Source organism: Hyla sarda, chromosome 9, assembly GCF_029499605.1.
Source record: "Hyla sarda isolate aHylSar1 chromosome 9, aHylSar1.hap1, whole genome shotgun sequence".
In the NCBI taxonomy this organism is placed as follows: Eukaryota; Metazoa; Chordata; class Amphibia; order Anura; family Hylidae; genus Hyla; species Hyla sarda.
The window spans coordinates 84,726,380-84,749,824 of NC_079197.1; the positions used below are offsets into that span (position 1 = coordinate 84,726,380).

The following is a 23,445-nucleotide window of genomic DNA, read 5'->3' on the forward strand; positions in this document are numbered from 1 at the left end:
AACACATGTTTTGCTATACACATGTTTATTCTCTGTGTGTATTGGAACTAAACCAAAAAAGGGAGGAAAGAAAGCAAATTGGACATAATGTCACACCAAACTCCAAAAATAGTCTGGACAAAATTATTGGCACCCTTTCAAAATTGTGGATAAATAACTCTTTCAAGCATGTTTGCATACTGTGCATTGTGTGTCTGTGTGTGCCACACTAAGCATGGACAACAGATAGGAGGAGAAGAGAACTGTGTGAGGACTTGAGAACCAAAATTGTGGAAAAATATCAACAATCCCAAGGTTACAAGTCCATCTCCAGAGATCTAGATTTGCCTTTGTCCACAGTGTGCAACATTAATCAAGAAGTTTTCAACCCATGGCACTGTAACTAATCTCCCTGGGCATGGACGGAAGAGAAAAATTGATGAAAGGTGTCAACGCAGAATAGCCTGGATGGTGGATAAGCAGCCCCAAACAAGTTCTTAAGATATTCAAGCTGTCCTGCAGGCTCAGGGAGCAGCGAGTCAGAGTGAATTATCTGTCAACATTTAAATTAAACGCTATGGCAGGAGACCCAGGAGGACCCCACTGCTGACACAGAGACATATAAAAGCAAGACTACATTTTGCCAAAATGAACCTGAGTAAGCCAAAATTCTTCTGGGAAAACGTTTTGTTGACAGATGAGACCAGGAGAGATCTTTTTGGTAAAGCACATCATTCAACTTTTTACCGAAAATGGAATGAGGCCTACAAAGAAAAGAACACAGTACCTACAGTGAAATATGGTGGAGGTTCAATGATGGTTTGCTGCCTCTGGCACTGGGTGCCTTGAATGTGTGCAAGGCATCAGGAAATCTGAGGATTACCAGTGTCAGAAAGCTGGGTTTGTGTCCGAGATCTTGGGTCTTCCAGCAGGACAATGAACCCAAACATACATTTTGCACCAAGAAATGGATGGCAACAAAGTGCTGGAGAGTTCTGAAGTGCCAGCAATGAGTCCAGATCTAAATTCCATTGAACACCTGTGGAGAGATCTTGAAATTGCTGTTGGGAAAAGGCGCCTTCCAATAAGAGAGACCTGGAGCAGTTTGCAAAGGAAGAGTGGTCCAGGATTCCGGCTGAGAGGTGTAAGAAGCTTCTTGATGGTTATAGGAAGCGACCGATTTCAGTAATTTTTTCCAAAGAGTGTGCAACAAAATATTAAGTTAAGGGTGCCAATAATTTTGTCCAGACCATTTTTGGAGTTTGGTGTGACATTATGTCCAATTTGCTTTTTTTTTTTTTTCCTCCTTTTTTGGTTTAGTTCCAATACACACACACAGAGGGAATAAACATGTGTATAGCAAAACATGTGTTACTGCAATAATTTTCTGTGAGAAATACTTAATTTTCCAGAAAAATTTCAGGGGTGCCAACATTTACGGCCATGAATAAATATATAACTTTTGGGGTGAATAAAGAAACCAGCTTATGAAGATCCTTGACCTATTGGTGCTGTGATTCCTGGACTTTGCATACACTAACACCAGGCTGGCTGCCTGGGTGTTTCACATGCACGGAGGATGGTCTCCGGTGCTGCCTCACGCCAATTCTTGATATATATATATATTTTATATATATATATATATATATATATATATATATATATATATATTATATATATATATATATATATATATATACACACACACATATATATATATATATATACACACACATATATGCACATATATACACACATATATACACACGCACCACCTACCTTGAACTGTCCTTCCTTTTCATCTCTACTTTTGGCCTGGAGCAGATAATAGAATCCAGCTTCAAGTACCACCTCTACACTGATGGCTAATGACACTCAAATTTACCTCTCTGGTCCAGGATCACAAAGAGTCTGCCAGCTTATCTTTCCCATATCTTGCTCCAACCACCCCCACAACCAATCTATCAATCATTCAAACCTTACCACCTTATGCCGCCTCTTCCTAAAAAAAAATCTCTCAAATCCATTCCTTTTTCAACTTTGACTCTACTCAACTACTGGTACATGCCCTCATCTTCCGCTTGGACCATATCAACATCCTCTCCTGTGGACTTCCAGCAAACATTCTTCACTCCAATCTATCTTCAACTCTGCTGCCTGACTCCTCCAGTCGCCTGGCAGATTTACCACAATATATGCCTGGAATTGGCTTCCTAAATTAATTGTAGTTCAGGATGAGTACAAGTACAGTAAAGCCAGATGTATCAAGGTTCAGAGCTGCATTTACAGTTCTGCAAGCAAACCTACATTATGGCTATGAGATTTATAGTAGGGAAAATTAAAGGCCCATGCACATTACAGAAATTCAGCAGGGAATTCCATTGCTGAATTCTGTCAGTGGATCCGAATTAGGGTTAATTTTGCATGGAATTTGCTGTGGAAATTAACCCCTGCAATTCAAAATCCCATTGATAATGGGCTTTTCCCCACACACTAAGCAGCAGAATTGTGCTGCAATGCTTGAATCCTAATACAAAATGACAGTGTTTTCAGATATTAACAGTAATTTCTATATTTATACCCATTTTGTGAGGCTTCAACTCCTGATTTTCCTTCTTCAATATTAAAATTCATGTCCCTATTATCAAACATATTTTCCTCTCCTTTACTTGTATGGCTCGTCCTGCCCTGTTGCACCTATTTGTTTTTAAAACACAAAGTTGAAAGCAATTTTTATTTCTACTCATAAAAATGGCGTGTTACAACGGCCCAGATTTATCAATGTCTAAGGATAAACACTTTTTAGTTTTTTTATTTCAGTTTTTTTCATAGCAACACATCACAGCTCTGGTTTCACTGTACCAGAGCTTTTCAAAAGGATTGGTTTTCCCATAGCAACTGGTTGGAGATGGTCCTCAGGCAGATTGATAAATCTGGGCAATTGTGAGAAATAGATATAATCTGTTTGATTAGCTCAATGCAACCAGTCACAGCTCAGCTTTCATTTCAAAAGAGCTCTGAAATCTGAGCGGTGATTTGTTGTTGTGAGCAAATTAGACTTTAATTTATCCTACTGTTTCTGAAAAATGCTGCTGCTTTTGGGTCAGTTTTTCATTTAATTTATTTGAGGCAAAGACAGAAGTGGTTGAGATGGGAATGGGAGATATGAAGAAAGGACCTAGCGTCCTTTTAAATAGCCCGACAATGCCCCCTATCACCACGGCCACCGATCTCTGCTTACCAAGGCTCAATCATGCGGCCCATTAAATTCCTCATCATCAGCCACACATTTACACAGGACGATGTGCGTACGACAATGATCATTTAAATGGCCATTGCTTGTTCATTGGCTGATTGTTGCTTTTTTATTATTAATAATAATAATAATAATAAGAATAGTAACACATGCCAATTCCTGCAAATACTCCTGTGTCTAATAGTTGTCATTTTTAAATGGACCTTTATACTTCCTTTTATGCTGAATCCACTTCTGGCTTTGGCTCAAGAAGCTGCATTAAAAAAAAAAAACAGCCGTGCCACCCTCTTAAAAAAATAAAAAAATATATATAACCACAACACTGAGCAAATTTAACTGAAAAAAAAAAATAAACAGTTTTTGCAACCCAAACCAACCAATCACAGTGCAGCTTTCATTTTTCAAGAGCAGATTACAAATAAAAGCTGTGCTGTCATCATTGGTTGCTATGGATAGCCCGTTTTTAATTTAGATGCATAAGAAACATGTATAAGAAACAATCCCCTATATAGCATTTTTGGCTGCATGCTTCCCAGGGCCTACTCCAGACCTGCAGCTCCATAAAGCAGATCTTGAAAATCGAAGTAGTAATACAGAGGTCAGCCAAAAACATAGGCCCAGATTTATTAAACTGTGTGAGAGAAAAAATAGAGGGAATGTCCCACAGTAACCAATCACGACTCAACTTTCACTTTACCTCAGCTCGTTAGCTGAGCTGTGATTGGTTGCTGTGGAAAAATCTCTCTATTTTTTTTCTCACACAGTTTGATAAATCTGGGCCATAGTGCTAGTGCTCGAGACTGGATGCAGTGTTTTGCAGTAATTCATTATTTCTATCTGGATGGGTAAATTTTTGGGTCAATGGGGGAAGATTTAGAAAAACCTGTGAAGAGGAAAAATTGACCAGTTGCCCATAGCAATCAGATTGCTTTTATCTTTCAGAAGCCTATTTAAAAATTATAGGAGCAATATGATTGGTTGCTGCGGGCAACTGGTCAACTTTTGCTCTCCACATGTTTTGATAAATCTCCCCCTATGAGTGTACATATAACAATATGAAAATGCACCCAGGATAAGCTGCAAAGAGAGAAATTAAGAGTATGACAGGAAAAAACTGATATGAATAGCGAATACAGAACAATGGGGGAGACTTCTTAAAACCTGTCCAGAGGAAAATTGCTGAGTTGCCCGTAGGAACAAGATATAAAAATAAAAGAAGCAATCTGATTGGTTGCTATGGGCTTTTCCTCTGGACTGGTTTTGATCAATCTCCCCCAATATCCATATGATTGCCAGGACTCCATACAACATGTGAAAGTCTTCTTTACAGTTATTTTGTTTTCCTTGCTGTGTGAATAAGCGCTGTCCAGCCCGAGCTGCAGCCTCCGCTGCTTCTCACAATATACTTTCCAAGTTGCTTCATTAAACCCATAGTTGAAGTAGTCAGAAAGATCAGCACCTAAAGAGATCCAAAATAGAATACAGAACCTCATACATTATTTGGTTTTGTTACAGTGCTATTTCATGTATAAAAATATAAGCAGGCAATATTTTATTTGCTTCAGTTTTAGTTTGTTATCACAGTATACTGTAATATGTATAGTACATTATGTGACCATAGGTATATTCAGACTAGAAGCCATTCTTTGAGTAGCAGTGCAGGCATTAATACAGTTTCAAAAATTCATGCTATACCTGGTTTTCTCCACGGCTTTTCTTCAAAAGTATCCAGATCCACTTCTAGGACAGGAATGCCATTAATGCAACCTGGAGCAGAAAAATCTATTCCTTTTGGAGGCAGTTTACCTGTAATGAAAAGGATGTTGGTAGATATTATTAACTATATAAGTTGCATTTACATTGGACAGCAATTTGCAGCTTTGCAAGATAGGAAGGAAAATTTTGGTAACAAATTACAGACCAACCATAAGCTGTATAACAATAACTGTGCAAAACAACAATTACTGTAAATAAATTACTGAAAACCTACAAAAAGTTAGTAAACCAGATGTTTGACATTCACTCATGGTCTGTGAATTAGTTCTTATTGCTCAGTAGAGACATTGGAATTCCTATACTGCACAACAGCTGAAATATTGTCCGCAAAAGTAAAAGGATACATTGACATACAAGTCGCCTTTCTCCCATACTTGGAAAAAATGACTACATGAATACACTATATAGCATGCAACCAAAAGGTGTAACAGTCATTTACAAAAAAAATTATACCATATCACTTACAGCAATGAAGCAACAAAAAAAATAATGATAATAATAATAATAATTGTGAATTATAGAAGAATTTACCAGCTGTCCCAAAACTTCGACCTCCTTTCCCACTTTGATTTCCAGTGGGTCCCCTGGAAAGAAAAGAAAAATCCTACATAGTTATATCACCATTTAACATTTAGATATGAATGTTACAAAATGTGAACTTCTATTTCAGATTTATATTTGTTTAATACATGCAATGATAATAGACTGTCATTTTAGAGATGGCAAGATAGCTTGGAAGAAAAGAGTGATGTAGGAAGCAACATGTTAGCTAAAAGTCAAAAGTCAACTCCAGATATAGCTTCTCTATGGAAAATGAAAAGATACCAAAAAATAAAAAAAATAAAAAACACAAACAAACAAACATAACAACAACAACAACACAGTAATCCCAAAGTAATCTAATCCCTCTAGAAATCCCTTTTTTAGACCACATTTCAAATACAGGATTCAGTTTAAGGGGCCACATTGTAAAAAGGATGTAGGAGAACTGGAGAATGTTGAAAAGGTGGTAACTAGATTTTGCAAATGGCATGGAAAGTCTCAAATGACAGCCTAGAAAAAACGGGGCTTCTTCAGCTTGGTGAATACAGGGTAGGTGAACACAGTTATAAGGAGTGGTGTCATGTATGCATTCTGCTGCAGAGTAGATGCATATTTCTATTCGGATATCAGAAATGTGCTATAGACATTAAGAGCATGCTAAAATGTAAAAGGGGTACTCCGGTGGAAAACTTATTTTAAATCAACTGGTGCCAGAAAGTTAAACAGATTTGTAAATTACTCCTACTAAAAAAAAAATCTTAATCCTTCCAGTACTTATTAGCTGCTGAATACTACAGAGGAAATTCTTCTCTTTTTGGAACACAGAGCTCTCTGCTGACATCATGACCACAGTGCTCTCTGCTGACATCTCTGTCCATATTAAAAACTGTCCAGAGTAGGAGAAAATCCCCATAGCAAACATATGCTGCTCTGGACAGTTCCTAAAATGGACAGAGATGTCAGCAGAGATCACTGTGCTCGTGATGTCAGCAGAGAGCACTGTGTTCCAAAAATAAAAGAATGTCCTCTGTAGTATTCAGCAGCTAATAAGTACTGGAATGATTAAGATTTTTTAATAGAAGTAATTTACAAATATGTTTATCTTTCTGCCACCAGTTGATTAAAAATTATTCCACCGGAGTACCCCTTTAACAGTTGTGGAATTCACCCATTCAAAAGGTCCCCACGGAAATCTATATTGTGTGAACATAAAATTGACTGATCTGACTCCATTAGGCCATATATGTGGGCCCATTCGCCTTTTTAGGTGTACATGTTAAGGAAAGTATGTGCTTATTAGACAGCAGTGAGGGCACAGTTACTGCTATTACACAAGGTCCTTTTACAGCCTATAACTGAACCAAGCTGTGGTAACTGCGGAGTCCTAACTTTTATCCTTGAGAATGGTCATTGGCAGTAAGAATATAATTACTATTGGAATGGAAAAATAAATAACTTACCCACTCTGATCAAGTGAAAAACATACAGTATATACCTACATGCAGGAGGGAGCTCCTGTCCGGATGTCCCCAATTGTCACCCTCACATCATCACTATCTGTATCACTTTCATCTTCATCTTCATCATCACTGCCGCTCTGTGCGATCTGTGTCAAAATATTGATTTGATCAGTACATTCTACAAGGCTCCACCAGACTCTGTTGCTTTTGACTATGTCATGTAACTGAAGGTGTCAGGAAGAAAAGTATGAATCTACTATTAACCAGATTTAAAATACTGAAAATGGCAGGAAGGGGTTGGAAAGAAGTATGTCATGTATTAAAATGGTCACTTATTTCAACAAACATTGTGCAAATAAACAAAATGTAAGAAACTTTGTAATAAAAAAAAGTTTGCTTCCCCTCTTATCAGGCTTCTTTCCTTCATCCCCTCTTATCAGGCTTCTTTCCTTCATCCCCTCTTATCAGGCTTCTTTCCTTCATCCCCTCTTATCAGGCTTCTTTCCTTCATCCCCTCTTATCAGGCTTCTTTCCCTCATCCCCTCGCCCCACAAACTTTTATTCATGCTGAAAACCATCTCTACATGACGGACTAGCAGAGGGATTAGGATTATTCTGCCCATAAAAGTCTTTGGAATGAGGGGAGAGGAATAGATTGAAGGGTGTCAGAGGCAAACAAAGACTACAAAGAGAGTGCACAAGATAACCGAGTATTAGATGTCCTCCAGGGCTTGAATTTACAGTTTACACTGCTCAATACTGCTCTGTAAGGTTCACCATGCTGCTACTACTTCTAATGGTGTATTATAAAATATAAGGTTGATCTCCTGTTCTGTGTGTGTGCAATGTATGAGACATTACAGAGGTTAGGCTTCACGCTCAGGGACAACTACAAATTACAAATGGGGCTGGCAGAGCAGACATTAAAAATGCAATATACACATTATATAGCTTATCCTAAGCTTCTAGGGGAAAAAGCTGTAGGCATGTCCTTTGACCTGTGTAGAGGAGACAAGTTATGAGAGGAGTTGTAATTATCACCTATTGTCAGTAGTGGATCTTGTGCTATAATTAAAGGAATACTGTAGTGGAATATAATTTATCACCTATTCGAAGGATAGGGGATAAGTCATAGATCGCGGGGGTCCCATCTACGGGTGTACAGGGCCATGGCATTTCGCAGGAAGGGGGCATTTTTATCCCTGCATGCCGCGGCGGCTGGCACGACCCCCTCCATGTATCCCATAGAGATACATGGAGGGCGAGTGTCTGCCGCGGCATCCTGCTGGGGACAAAATGCCCCCTTCCTGTGGACTGCCACAGCCCTGTACAGGAGATTGCAGGAGTCCCAGCATTCATATCCCCAATGATCTATAATTTATGCCCTATCTGAAGTACTCCTTTAAGCTTTACAACAGAAGTGTTACCTTTCATTGTAATCCTGACTGTGGTCATAATGAGATTACTGCTGATTCTGCCCCAGTGTACACAGCCTAAACTAAGAAGTTACAGGAAGTGATAGCCTACTGGCCGAGTATGAAACTTATTGCTGTGACTTAAAAAAAAAAAAAAAAAAAAAAAAAAGTTTCAATAATAAATCTTTTGATTCCAACTAAGGAAATCCACTGAAAGATGGACAGAATTACCAGCGGTGATTCATCCTTTTGTTCCATGCTCCCATTAGATATATCCTGTAATGTATCACATGACTTGGTATGCCTACATAAAGAAAAAACACTTTGAATAAATGGTTATTGTCCCATTAACCTCAATTAGACTGGGTTAAACAAAGAACTGCCCTTTAATTCAAGGGGTGGTCCAGGATAAGGGGGGGGAGAAAAAAAAAGGGGGGGGGCTTACTTAAAAAAAAAAAAAAAAATATATATATATATATATATATATATATATATATATATATATATATATATATAATAAAAAAAATAAAATAAAAAAAATAAACGGTGCCACTCTTGTTTGTGGGTTGCTGCAATACTTAGACACAACCCCTGGTCAAGAGTGGCGTCAATAACACAGATCATTTCTTTTAATCTTAGATAACCACTTTAAAGGGATTATTCCAAAATTACAGTTTAAGCAACTGACCGTGGGGGGCAGTGGTCTGACCACTAGGACATCCCCCAATCACATGAACAGTGCCCTGTTTGATTGGAGTGGTGGTCAAGCAGTTACACTGCAACTACATTCAAACTTTATGGGACTGTCTAACATAGCCAGGTGCTAGGAATGGAGCCGAATTCAGCATTGAACATACTTGAGTGCTGCTCCAGACGGGCACTCAGGACCTTCATTCTTGTGATCAATGGGAAGCTTATCTATTATGTGGATAAGTGATACATTGTAATCTTGGGTTAACCCCTTTACAGGTCATGTCCGTAAATGTTGGCACCCCTGAAATTTTTCAAGAAAATGAAGTATTTCTCACAGAAAAGGATGGCAGTAACACATGTTTTGCTATACACACGTTTATTCCCTTTCTGTGTATTGGAACTAAACCAAAAAGGGAGGGGAAAAAAAAGCAAAATTGGACATAATGTCACACCAAACTCCAAAAATGGGCTGGACAAAATTATTGGTACCCTTTCAAAATTGTGTAAAAATAAGATTGTTTCAAGCATGTGATGCTCCTTTAAACTCACCTGGGCAGGTAACAGGTTTGTGAAATATAAAAATCACACCTGAAAGCAGATAAAAAGGAGAGAAGTTCACTTAGTCATTGCATTGTGTGTCTGTGTGTTCCACACCAAGCATGGACAAAAGAAATAGGAGAAGAAAACTGTCTGAGGACTTGAGAACCAAATTGTGGAAAAATATCAACAATCTCAAGGTTACAAGTCCATCTCCAGAGATTTAGATTTGCCTTTGTCCACAATGCGCAACATTATCAAGAAGTTTGCAACCCATGGCACTGTAGCTAATCTCCCTGGGCATGGATGGAAGAGAAAAGTTGATGAAATGTGTCAACGCAGGATATTCTGGATGGTGGATAAGCAGCCCCAAACAAGTTCCAAAGACATTCAAGCTGTCCTGCAGGCTCAGGGAGCATCAGTGTCAGCGCAAACTATCAACATTTAAATGAAATGAGACCCAGGAGGATCCCAATGCTGACACAGACATAAAAAAGCAAGACTACATTTTGCCAAAATGAACTTGAGCCCAGTGTCAGAAAGCTGGGTTTGCGTCTGAGATCTTGGGTCTTCCAGCAGGACAATGACCCCAAACATACATCAAAAAGAACCCAGAAATGGATGTAAACAAAGCGCTGGAGAGTTCTGAAGTGGCCAGCAATGAGTCCAGATCTAAATCCCATTGAACACCTGTAAAGAGATCTTAAAATTGCTGTTGGGAAAAGGCGCCTTCCAATAAGAGAGACTTGGAGCAGTTTGCAAAGGAAGAGTGGTCCAACATTCCGGCTGAGAGGTGTAAGAAGCTTATTGATTGTTATAGGAAGCGACTGATTTCAGTTACTTTTTCCAAAGGGTGTGCAACCAAATATTAAGATAAGGGCGCCAATCATTTTGTCCAGACCATTTTTGGAGTTGGTGTGCCATTATGTCCAATTTGCTTTTTTCCTCCCTTTTTTGGTTTAGTTCCAATACACACAAAGGGAATAAACATGTGTAAAGCAAAACATGTGTTACTACAATCCTTTTCTGTGAGAAATACTTAATTTTCTTGAAAAATTTCAGGGGTGCCAACATTTACGGCCATGACTGTAAGTTATGCTTGTCTGTTAAGTTTACATCTACCTTATTTTGTATGGTAAGTTTCCTGTTAACGCCTATTACTACTTCATGGTTGTCCCTTTTCTTGTTGACATGATTTTTTTCTACGATCCTCCTGCCTGAGGGTAACTGCTGTATTTGTATCTTAACACCACAGGTTTGTTCATATGGCGACTGTATACTTTTTAGATTATAAAACTATATAGAACCTTATGTACCCACAGACAAAAAAGTACAAAAAGTCTTTCTGGTTTTAGGCAAGGTTGCGGTTCAGTCTGTTTTTTGCTGGACAAAAATAAATAAATAAATACAAAAGTGTCCTACCACAGTCTACTGTTTCAAAAGATATATACACTGTATATGTTTTTTGTTTTTTATTTTTGAAACATTCTAGTCATCCAGAATCATACAAAAACCATGGGTGTATGTGGTTTCTGTCACGATTCGGCTGGCTGGAGGTGGATCCTCTGTGCCAGAGAGGGATTGGCGTGGACCGTGTTGGTGGACTGGTTCTAAGTTGCTACTGGTATTCACCAGAGCCCGCCGCAAAGCGGGATGGTCTTGCAGCGGCGGTAGCAACCAGGTCGTATCCACCAGCAACGGCTCAACCTCTCTGACTGCTGAAGATAAGCGCGGTACAAGGGAGTAGACAAAAGCAAGGTCGGACGTAGCAGAAGGTCAGGGCAGGCAGCAAGGATCGTAGTCAGGGGCAACGGCAGGAGATCTGGAACACAGGCTAGGAACACATAAGGGAACGCTTTCACTGGCACAATGGCAACAAGATCCGGCGAGGGAGTGCAGAGGAAGTGAGGTATAAGTAGGGAGTGCACAGGTGATAACACTGATTAGGCCTGCTGCGCCAATCAGTGGCGTAGTGGCCCTTTACATTGCAGATACCCGGCGCGCGCGCGCTCTAAGGAGCGGGGCCACGCGCGCCGGGACAACACAGACGGGGAACGGGTCAGGTATGGGAGCCGGGATGCGCATCGCGAGCGGGCGCCTCCTGCGTCGCGAATCGCATCCCGGCTGGGAGTGATATTGCAGCGCACCCGGTCAGCAGGTCTGACCGGGGCGCTGCGAATGAGAGGATGCTGCGAGCGCTCCGGGGAGGAGCGGGGACCCGGAGCGCTCGACGTAACAGTTTCACACAGTTTTAGCTCATATGGTTTTAATATGCCTAAATACAATAAATAATTATTAAAACTAAAGTGCTAAAATATCATACTATATACTCTGCAGTAGATATTTTAACTTTGGATTAGTAGAAGAGCAGGGGGACATGCCGCTGTAATATAGACCCTAAAAACGTATCCCCTATCCGACAGGCCCCCTTCATTCAGCTCTGTGGAAGAGCCAGAAATGCCCGAGTGCATCGCTCCGGCTCTCACATAAAGATACACGGAGGGAGCGCGTCAGCCACCACTTCAAGCAGTGGTCGACACGCCCCATTCAGGAGGAGAGCTGGGGCGCTGGGCGGGAAAGGGGAAATGTTTTTATTTCCTGGAGTACTCCTTTACAATGTGGTTGTATTATGCCATCTAAAAGTCTTTACAACTATGGTTTCACTATCACTACTATTCACTCAATCACTAATTATTCTTCCTGGCACCTGTGTTCTCGGATTATGATGGGAAAAGGTGCAGCAAAGCATACAATAAGACAACATTTTTGGAGAAATTACCCAAGTGTTGATCCTGTCTCCTCCTCATGGTCGTGTCTTTGGGAATCTGAAAAACAAAAATAAAATAAAAAAAAACATCTTCTGAAGAGTTAATGACAGCAGTCGCCATTGTCAAGAGTTATAAGAGAAAGAACAGGGAAATGCTAGTACCTGGGCGAGAAAACCACTTTTGCATTTTAAGGCTAGAGCTGTGCTAGTTTATGAGCTAATTATGTGTATACTAAAGAAAGGAAATATTAGTCTTTCCTTTAATGTTTTTTAGTTTTTTCTTGGATCTTCACCTGACAAGCTAAAAAAAATTGCAAGCGAGAGTATAGCCCAAAGAAGCAACTGGAGAGCATGTTAATGCCTAACACTAGCCACAGCTATAGAGTTGACCACGTATGCAAGATTGGTCCCTTTATCCTGCCCCCCTTCCCAGTAGAAGCAGAGGATGATAGGTCTCTACTAGACAGCTCTGGTGCCTTATTTCCCAGGGGAACTTAAGGAAGGGGGAGTGACTTACAAAAAGGGCATGGCTTGCGAGGCGTGTCAGGAGTTTTCAGCACTGTCCGACACTATACTGATGCTTAGAGTGCAACATGCTGGGGGTTGTGGTTTTGGGGTTGGGACAGCTGCAGACCAGAGGCATCCTGGCTCCTAACTTTTTGCTAGCTACTAGAGTCATGACATTTGTCAAGCCCTGCGTTAAGAGGTTAAACACCATTGATGTATTTGGCAGCTAACATAGAAAAATGGTAAACTAGTTATTCCAATGTAAAAATAGAATGGCTGAGCTGACGTTGTAGCTAGTGATGAGCGAACTTACAGTAAATTCGATTTGTCACGAACTTCTCGGCTCGGCAGTTGATAACTTTTCCTGCATAAATTAGTTCAGCTTTCAGGTGCTCCCGTGGGCTGGAAAAGGTGGATACAGTCCTAGGAGACTCTTTCCTAGGACGGTATCCACCTTTTCGAGCCCACCGAAGCACCGGAAAGCTGAACTTATTTATGCAGGAAAAGTCAGCAACCGCCGAGCCGAGAAGTTCGTGACAAATCGAATTTACTGTAAGTTCGCTCATCTCTAGTTGTAGCAGAAGTCACTGGGAGAACCCTAACAGTTCTCTAGCTAAAGCCACTGTCAAGGATCTCTTTAATAAGGGATCGGGGATTAATTATTTTCTAGAAGGGAATTCCTAAAGGGAATTTCTGTTTATATGGAGGCAGACACTAAGGGAACGGCAGGGACAAAATGCTTAGTCTGTTACTTGACAGGCATTAAGAAGGTAAATGCTTCTTTTATCAAATCTATGAACATGCCATGGGTCAGAGCTCCACCCTGAAGGGTATAGTAGGGCACAAGGGAGAGATTTCTAAGGAGCGAGTACAGTGGGGAGGGGGGATACGATATTCACAATTGGCACATGACTGGCAAAATATCAGAACATACTAAAGTCCCATTTGAGGCCATGTTTACACAGTATTTTGACCACTTTTGAGGCAGTAAAAAACAGTGATTACTGCTCACAAAACAGGAAAAATCGGAAGTTTTTAAAATTATTGAGTTCTATTGAACTCAATAACGAAACAGCTATAAGTGCGCACACAGACATTTTATGGCTGTCATTTTTACAAGTGACAAGTCATTTATTGTGACACCTACAACTGGGCAAGAAATCTGCACAAAATGGGCAACGCTCTTGCCGAACAGCACAACCTACAGAAACTGGAACCAATGACATGATAGACATAAGTACCACAAAAGGAAAACTTTATTGAAAATCTATCTACACACACATAATATATTATCTATCTCAATGGGGGACATGTATCATTAGGTGTCTATTGTAGACACAGATCTACCCCTTTACACTGCTCGTCTAATTTACACTCTTTCTCAAGATTTACTAAAGTTGTAGACTCCTGTGATAAATTTTGTGCAAATACACACACATAGCTAGAAGTGCTGGAGTAGCAGTGTGTGCCAAACAAAACTATGCAGAATAGTCAAATCCTAAATCTTTATAAAGTACACAGAGGGGGAGATTCTAAAGAATTTTGTGCCAAACAAAAAAAAAAAATAAATAAATAAATCGTCAATTTTGGCACCAAACTGTGCAATTTTGGTGCAAAAAAACACACACACACACACACACACACACACACACACACACACACACACACACACACAATATTGCTTAAAAAAAAAAAAAAAGAATTTTCACATATTTTCAAAGCAGCAAAAGAGAACTTTGAAAATGAGAGAAGAAAAAGAAAAGGTGTGAATAATATCGCTGGAACAGAAATTACAGTAGTTTTTGAGAATCTCCCCCAGAATGTCTGGGTTTACAAAATATCTAATTTTGCTGAACAATCTGTCCCCTTACCTCTATATCAGTATTTACCAACCAGAATGCCAAACTTGGCATGCAGGGAGTTGCAGTTTTGCAAAAGCTGAAGTCACCCTGGTAGCAGAAATTAGTGTGCGACATGCGTATGCAGCAGTGCTGAATGTGTGATTATGTGTGAGCATGACCACGCACACACTCACAACTCACAGCTCTGCTACACAGACACACACAGCTCTGCTACACACACACACACACACAGCTCTGCTACACACACACACACACACAGCTCTGCCACACACACACACACAGCTCTGCCACACACACACACACAGCTCTGCTACACACACACACACACACACACACAGCTCTGCTACACACACACACACACACACAGCTCTGCTACACACACACACAGCTCTGCTACACACACACACAGCTCTGCTACACACACACACAGCTCTGCTACACACACACAGCTCTGCTACACACACACACAGCTCTGCTACACACACACACAGCTCTGCTACACACACACAGCTCTGCTACACACACACAGCTCTGCTACACACACACAGCTCTGCTACACACACACACACACACAGCTCTGCTACACACACACACACACACAGCTCTGCTACACACACACACACACACACAGCTCTGCTACACACACACACAGCTCTGCTACACACACACAGCTCTGCTACACACACACACACAGCTCTGCTACACACACACAGCTCTGCTACACACACACAGCTCTGCTACACACACACAGCTCTGCTACACACACACACACAGCTCTGCTACACACACACATAACACACAACTCTGCTGCATACACACAATCACACAAACATAGACCTAACAGCTGTACCTCCTTCCCCCTCCCTGCACACAGTGGTATATTCTTAGCTGTATGGTCACCATGGTTACACTACACAGGTGCCATCTCCTGGTCTCATCAAGAACAAGTATGAACTGTGCCAGGAAGTATTTCACCAGACTATAACCGCTGTATTATCCCGGTGTATCGGGTTTGACTGCGGGTGAAGGGGGATCACAAGTGGTCCATAAACATTGAATTGTTTTTAAAAGGTACATGGAAAGGTTTTAAGTATCCCAGAGATAATCTGACTGGCGGCAGAAGAATAGTAATCTTCTTGGAATCGATGATTTAGAGCATCTTGCTACGTGCAGTCCAAGATGGCTAATATTTGCGTTAAAAATATGGTCATTGCGCAAGATTTCTGCAGGTAAATGAAATGTACGCAGTTAATTGTGCGTACTAAATATGTCACTCCAAGGTACACCAAAACCTACACATCTGGAGGAAATGCTCCACCAGAATGTGCGCAAAGACAAAAAAAAAAAAAACAGCTTGCGCTAAATTTTTCCCAATAATTTAAACACAAAACAGGGGTAAAATCTTTGATACATGTCCCCCAATGTGTGTGTGTATATAGTGTGTATGTGTAGTGTGTGTGTACAGTGTGTGTTGCAGCATCACTTCCAAACGGCTAAAGATATTTCAATAAAACTTGGTACACATATGTTACTTATATGTCAACTACAAACCTATGATAGATAAATTAAAGGGTTACTCCACTGGCCAGTGTTCAGAACATTTACTTCTGAATGCTGTGTGCATGCTGCGGGGGTCGGCCCCATCCCTCGTGACATCACACCCCGCCCCCTCAATGCAAGTCTATGTGAGGGGGCATGGTAATCTATGGGAAATGCATGTTCCCGCATACCTTCCAGATGGCTGGAGATATTTTTATGAAATTGCGTACAGGTTATATTTTTATTTCACAGAAAAGTATGATAGTTAAATTAACCCTAACCTACCCCCTTACGCGAAAGATGGGGTTTTTGTCTTGCAAGTATATGGGACTTCCTGTACCTTACTTCACAAGCTCTGTTCTGCATCTCCTGGTGAGTATGTCAATCCGGTAACACCCCTCCCGCACGCCACACCCCATCTCGCAAAGTCACAACCAACATTTAAGCCACACCTTTTATGTTCTACCTTTTTGTACATTGGTCCAGCTTGCAAGTCACGCCCACTCCCACAAAACCACGCCTCCTATTTTTGGCCTTCAATCTCTTCATCACAACTCAGCCTCACATAAGGCCAGGATATGAGGCCAAGTACTTCCTCCCATGTTGATTTTCCTCCCCCACAAGGATTAGGTAGGAAAGACCGGGCATTGCCGGGTACTCAGTTAGTACATAATAAAAAGTGCTTTAAAAAAAAAAAAAGGGGACTAGAATTCTACATACAGATTGAAATAAAAGAGGTGACTGATGGGCACATCACAATACATCATGGAAATGTACAGGAACAATGCGTAAGAATGTAGATCGGTATAAAATACCATACCATACTGGTCGCAATATAAAGGAATCCCCCAAGCTACAACAGCCCTCTCCTTATTCCAAACAGACAAGCAATCAATCATAAAGAAATAACCCGACAAAGCAGAGTACACCCCCCAAGTGTTTCCCCAGGAAAATTCTCAGTGGAACACGTTGGGGAGGAGTGCGCTGGTCTGTAGGGGTATTACTTTCTTTACTTGCCTTTTGGGATTTTGAAGAGGCCGATGGGACCCGGGGTGAGTGGGGACATACCGTATATATATATATGTATTATATATATATATATTCAGACCAGTGTGATAGTGTTTACTACATTCTATTTTATACCAAACCAGTCCACAGTCTTACACAGTGTCCCTGTAAATTTGCTTTATATATTGTGACATGTACTTTAAAGCACTTGTTACCATTATGTATTCTCAATAAAGTTTATTTTTGTGTTAATTCTGTCTGTATTTGGATCCTATTTATGTAAGTAGCCAGGTAAATAGTTAACTAGGTAGGTAGACCAGGAAGCCAGATATGTAGGTAGGTGACTAGCCAGGTAGGTAGGTAGGTTGCTAGCTAGGTAGTTAGGCAGCCATGTATGAAGGCCAGGTATGTACATAGTTAGGTAGCCAGGTAGGTAGGTAGGCAGACCGATATGTAGGTAGTAAGATAGCCAGGTATGTAGGTAAGTAGTTAGGCATCCAGATATAATGTTAGGTAGCCAGGGTGTTAGCCAAGTAAATAGCCAGCACTCCCTCCACCCAGTGGTGGATGCATAGTCTAGTCTCGGGAGGGGCACTATCAGTATTTTGTGTTAACAGACAGAAAATAAGGTGTTGCTTATGGAAGTTACAGGTAGGTAATGTCCCCAGGAGGTAGTGGCCCCTAGTAGATCATGCCCCTAGGTAATTAAAGGGGTACTCCGGTGAAAATCTTTTTTTCTTTTAAATCAACTGGTGGCAGAAAGTTAAACATATTTGTAAATTACTTCTATTAAAAAATCTTAATCCTTCCTGTACTTATTAGCCGCTGAATACTACAGAGGAAATTATTTTCTTTTTGGAATGCTCTCTGATGACATCACGAGCACAGTTCTCTCTGCTGATGTTATTATAATAATAATAATAACACTTATTTTTTTAATGTTGTCCTTCGTGGGATTTGAACCCACTGAGCCACCATGCTGCCCTGAGCATACCACTGCTGTGCATGGTTGCTAAAATGGACAGAGATGTCAGCAGAGAGCACTGAGCTCGTGATGTCATCAGTGTTCCAAAAAGAAAGGAATTTCCTCTGTAGCATTCAGCAGCTAATAAGTACTGGAAGGATTAAGATTTTTTTAATAGAAGTAATTTACAAATAAAACAAAACCCCCTATGTAGGTAGCCCTCCAATTAGTTTGGTAGTTTGATCCCATATTAGCTAGGCAGACACATAGTAGATAATCCCTCACATTAGGTATAGGCAGCAGTGTTCGCCCATACTAGGTGTGGGCAGCAGGGCCCCCCCCCCCACAGTTGGTGTAGGCAGCAGGGCCCCCCCCCCCAGTTGGTGTAGGCAGCAGGGCCCCCCCCCCACAGTTGGTGTAGGCAGCAGGGTCCCCCCCCCACAGTTGGTGTAGGCAGCAGTGTCCCCCCCCCCCACAGTTGGTGTAGGCAGCAGTGTCCCCCCCCCCCACAGTTGGTGTAGGCAGCAGTGTCCCCCCCCCCACAGTTGGTGTAGGCAGCAGTGTCCCCCCCTCCACAGTTGGTGTAGGCAGCAGTGTCCCCCCCTCCACAGTTGGTGTAGGCAGCAGTGTCCCCCCCTCCACAGTTGGTGTAGGCAGCAGTGTCCCCCCCTCCACAGTTGGTGTAGGCAGCAGTGTCCCCCCCTCCACAGTTGGTGTAGGCAGCAGTGTCCCCCCCTCCACAGTTGGTGTAGGCAGCAGTGTCCCCCCCTCCACAGTTGGTGTAGGCAGCAGTGTCCCCCCCCTCCACAGTTGGTGTAGGCAGCAGTGTCCCCCCCCCACAGTTGGTGTAGGCAGCAGTGTCCCCCCCCCACAGTTGGTGTAGGCAGCAGTGTCCCCCCCCCCCACAGTTGGTGTAGGCAGCAGTGCCCCCCTCCCACAGTTGGTGTAGGCAGCAGTGCCCCCCTCCCACAGTTGGTGTAGGCAGCAGTGCCCCCCCCCCCACAGTTGGTGTAGGCAGCAGTGCCCCCCCCCCCCCACAGTTGGTGTAGGCAGCAGTGTCCCCCCCCCCACAGTTGGTGTAGGCAGCAGTGTCCCCCCCCCCCACAGTTGGTGTAGGCAGCAGTGTCCCCCCCCCCACAGTTGGTGTAGGCAGCAGTGCCCCCCTCCCACAGTTGGTGTAGGCAGCAGTGCCCCCCCCCCCACAGTTGGTGTAGGCAGCAGTGCCCCCCCCCACAGTTGGTGTAGGCAGCAGTGTCCCCCCCCCCCACAGTTGGTGTAGGCAGCAGTGTCCCCCCCCCCACAGTTGGTGTAGGCAGCAGTGTCCCCCCCCCCACAGTTGGTGTAGGCAGCAGTGTCCCCCCCTCCACAGTTGGTGTAGGCAGCAGTGTCCCCCCCCCCACAGTTGGTCCACAGTTGGTGTAGGCAGCAGTGCCCCCCTCCCACAGTTGGTGTAGGCAGCAGTGCCCCCCTCCCACAGTTGGTGTAGGCAGCAGTGCCCCCCCCCCCCACAGTTGGTGTAGGCAGCAGTGTCCCCCCCCCACAGTTGGTGTAGGCAGCAGTGTCCCCCCCCCCCCACAGTTGGTGTAGGCAGCAGTGCCCCCCTCCCACAGTTGGTGTAGGCAGCAGTGCCCCCCTCCCACAGTTGGTGTAGGCAGCAGTGCCCCCCCCCACAGTTGGTGTAGGCAGCAGTGCCCCCCCCCCCACAGTTGGTGTAGGCAGCAGTGCCCCCCCCCCCCACAGTTGGTGTAGGCAGCAGTGTCCCCCCCCCACAGTTGGTGTAGGCAGCAGTGTCCCCCCCCCACAGTTGGTGTAGGCAGCAGTGTCCCCCCCCCACAGTTGGTGTAGGCAGCAGTGTCCCCCCCCCACAGTTGGTGTAGGCAGCAGTGTCCCCCCCCCCACAGTTGGTGTAGGCAGCAGTGTCCCCCCCCCCCCCACAGTTGGTGTAGGCAGCAGTGTCGTCCCCCCCACAGTTTGTGTAGGCAGCAGTGTCTCCCCCCCCCCACAGTTTGTGTAGGCAGCAGTGTCTCCCCCCCCCCACAGTTCGTGTAGGCAGCAGTGTCTCCCCCCCCCCCCCCCACAGTTCGTGTAGGCAGCAGTGTCTCCCCCCCCACAGTTCGTGTAGGCAGCAGTATCCCCCCCCCCCCCAAGTGCAGTGTTTTTCCCCCTAGTGACCCCCCCCCCCCCAGTAGGTGTAGATAGCAGAGGTTTCCCTTCCCATCCCAGGTTGGAGAAAAAAAAAAAAAAAAGCTCACCTGATGTCCCATGCAGCGATCTTCTCCTCCCAAGTGCAGCAGGGGCCTGTATTTTCCTCCAAAATGCAGGCGCCGATTAGTGACGTCATTGGTGCCTGCACTGTGTGCTGCGTGGGGGCGGAGGTCATGTCTCCTCTGTGTAGGCTGAAGATGCACCTCACACAGAGGGGATGCCTTCTGCTGTGTGTGCCTGTACCGCACATACAGGAAAAGGCAGCACTGTCTGCTGGGGATACGGGACAAGTGTCCTGGAACCCCAGTAGCGGCAGGCCCTGTACCCGGCGATGGACCGGCTGGTCAGTCCGCCCCGGCAATACATGAAAGATTACCTCGGCCCCATATATGTTGTAGCAGGTTGTTCACACTACAGACTATTTGCCTTCTGGGGAGCAGGGAAAAGCTTAGCTTAGAAGCACAGATTTCAGAGATCATAAAGAACAAACTTGATAATAGAATAGAGACTGTTGCATTAGCAGTTTTCTATTGGGGTCCAGTAACCACAAATGTTATTTTACTGCACAAACTTCATCCAACGAACATATGAAAACGTTGAACATCTTACATAGCAGCTCTAGGCGATTTATTGGCAGCATTTATTTAACTAAATGAACATCATGTAACATCTCAGCAGTACGACCCAGATCAGAATCTATTAGATCAGAATGAATCTAAAATGTTATTCACTTGTACAGTATCCTGCAGATATTAATGTAAACTAAATGACTGAACACAGCTTTAAATCCTGCGCATCAAGTATACGCAGGATACTTTCCAGGTGAAGGAAATCTATCATCGGTGTCACCTGTAGTAACCTGTCGGTGCAGACAAGTAGTACAGGTGACACTGTACAGTACGACAACAATACTTACCTGGTCTCGTTCTGTGCTCCGCTTCTCCTCCTCCATTGTTTTCGTTCTGGGGCAGACTTGGAGCATGGGCGGAGCTTCCTGATGTCCCTGATTATTGCCGTTGGCAGGAACCAGCAGAAAACGCAGCAGCAGTCACGTCAGAAAGCTCCGCTCATGCTCCAAGTCGGCCCCAGAATGAAAACAACAAGGAAGGTAGCGGGAGAACCAGGACCAGGTAAGTGTGGCTGTCATTTGTGTCACCTTTACTACCTCTCTGTACTGACAGGTTAGTGCAAGTGACACTGATGACAGACTTCCTTAAAGTTTATTTTATTTTTTATTTTTAAACCACTGTTTGTATGCATAGTTGTATTAGTTCCCATTTTCCCAAAAAAGGCAAAGTTTACATCTGCGTCTGAGGCTCCATTCAGCAACAAAGTCGGAGTCCAAGCCTGACAGACCCCATTTATTAACAATGCTTCCAGCCAACAATGCCAAGTTATATTAATATGTAACATTCATTTATAACCTATGTGAGACACTTTTTCCAGGGCCCAGTCCCACCCCAATAAGTGCTGTACAAGGGATTCGTCTTTACTATTGTCTGGGACCTTTCCTGGAGTTTCATGTGGCAGGAGATGTCAGATGGTCTCTGGTATATCCCACCCATCATGCAATCCACCTACCCTCTGCACTGTACCTACTCTTCTGACCGGACAGAACTCCAGGAAAGTTTAGACAATAGTAAAAACAAATCCTTTGCTCCAGCAGGTCCTGTGTGGGTCCTGTGTGGGTCCTGTGTGGGTCCTGGGTGGGTCCTGTGCATGGAAATGGGAAAAGCAGCAGAGGTATAAAATGCATATTGCAAGATACTATATAGTGACATCAGGGGCTCAAAGATATTAGGAAAATGGAACATCCTTTTACTGGTTCCATCTGGGGTCAATCGTTTTTTAAGGGCTTGTCCCCCGATCCCCATGTAGTATGAGGGTCCCAAGTCCCTGACGGAATGGAGCAGTGGTAACATCATGTCGGTCAGTACCATCACTTGTATGGAGTGCAGTGTTGTGGTAGGACAATGCATCTCTATGGCACATGCTGTGTGTTACAATAGACAGTACGATCCTGCGTACAGGAACAATGCCCCCGACAGCTCGTGCCCAGAAGCAGTGGTGTAAGCGCCCACCTAGCCCAGCACCTACCTGCCCCGTACAGCCACAGCTCCTCCTCCAGACCCTCACTGCACATCCCAAGCCCCGCATCCTCGCACGGTCCAGAGCCTTGTACCGGCGGCGGAGAGGAGGGCCCCGCTGTGCTCATACCGGAGCAGTGTAGAAAGTGGAGCAGTGCGGGCACAGGAACAGCGGAGCAGGGCACCAGGTGCATCCATCTCCAGGGGCCCCACCGCCAAGTCCTAGCGCCGCCGGCTACACCTCCTCCTGATAATAGCGCTTCCCAATTAGCCTCATGTTATTCATCAGGTGCTTGTCCTAATTTTACATGGTAGTGATGGAAACTGGTGGAGAAATGCAGGATTCCCTATGGCGGTGTGAAGCCTGGAGCTCAGGGGGAAATCTCTAACATGGTGCTCTATCCATGAGAGTCCTCTCCAACATGGTGCTCTGTCTAGGGAACTCCTCTCCAACATGAGAGTCCATCTATGGAAGTTCCCTCCAACATGGTGGTGTATCTATGGGGGCCTTCTCCAACATGGTGGTGTATCTATGGGGGCCTTCTCCAACATGGTGGTGTATCTATGGGGGTCTTCTCCAACATGGTGGTGTATCTATGGGAGTCTTCTCCAACATGGTGGTGTATCTATGGGAGTCCTCTCCAACATGGTGGTGTATCTATGGGAGTCCTCTCCAACATGGTGCTCTATCTATGGGAGTCTTCTCCAACATGGTGGTGTATCTATGGGGGTCTTCTCCAACATGGTGGTGTATCTATGGAAGTCTTCTCCAACATGGTGGTGTATCTATGGGGGTCTTCTCCAAATGGTGGTGTATCTATGGGAGTCCTCTCCAACATGGTGGTGT

General features: G+C 43.7%; 1 protein-coding gene across 3 annotated transcripts in view; it reads right to left on the minus strand.

The window, feature by feature from the left end:
- The window catches only part of LOC130290798 (pre-mRNA 3'-end-processing factor FIP1-like), a 34,648-nt gene extending 11,854 nt beyond the window's left edge, over positions 1-22,794 (minus strand). The window contains exons 1-8 of one of the 3 annotated variants that reach the window (XM_056538877.1): positions 22,609-22,794; positions 12,439-12,484; positions 8,661-8,733; positions 7,054-7,160; positions 5,543-5,595; positions 4,931-5,041; positions 4,564-4,694; positions 2,561-2,676 (exon numbers count right to left, since the gene is read on the minus strand). In XM_056538877.1, the coding sequence (XP_056394852.1) occupies positions 2,561-2,676; positions 4,564-4,694; positions 4,931-5,041; positions 5,543-5,595; positions 7,054-7,160; positions 8,661-8,733; positions 12,439-12,484; positions 22,609-22,792 (821 nt within the window). In that variant the 5' untranslated portion in view covers positions 22,793-22,794. Of the gene's footprint in view, positions 1-2,560; positions 2,677-4,563; positions 4,695-4,930; positions 5,042-5,542; positions 5,596-7,053; positions 7,161-8,660; positions 8,734-12,438; positions 12,485-14,804; positions 15,000-16,619; positions 16,687-22,608 lie in introns of those variants that run through there. The other 2 variants (XM_056538881.1, XM_056538878.1) reach the window with 2 other exon arrangements.
- Between the last annotated feature and the right edge of the window lie 651 nt (positions 22,795-23,445).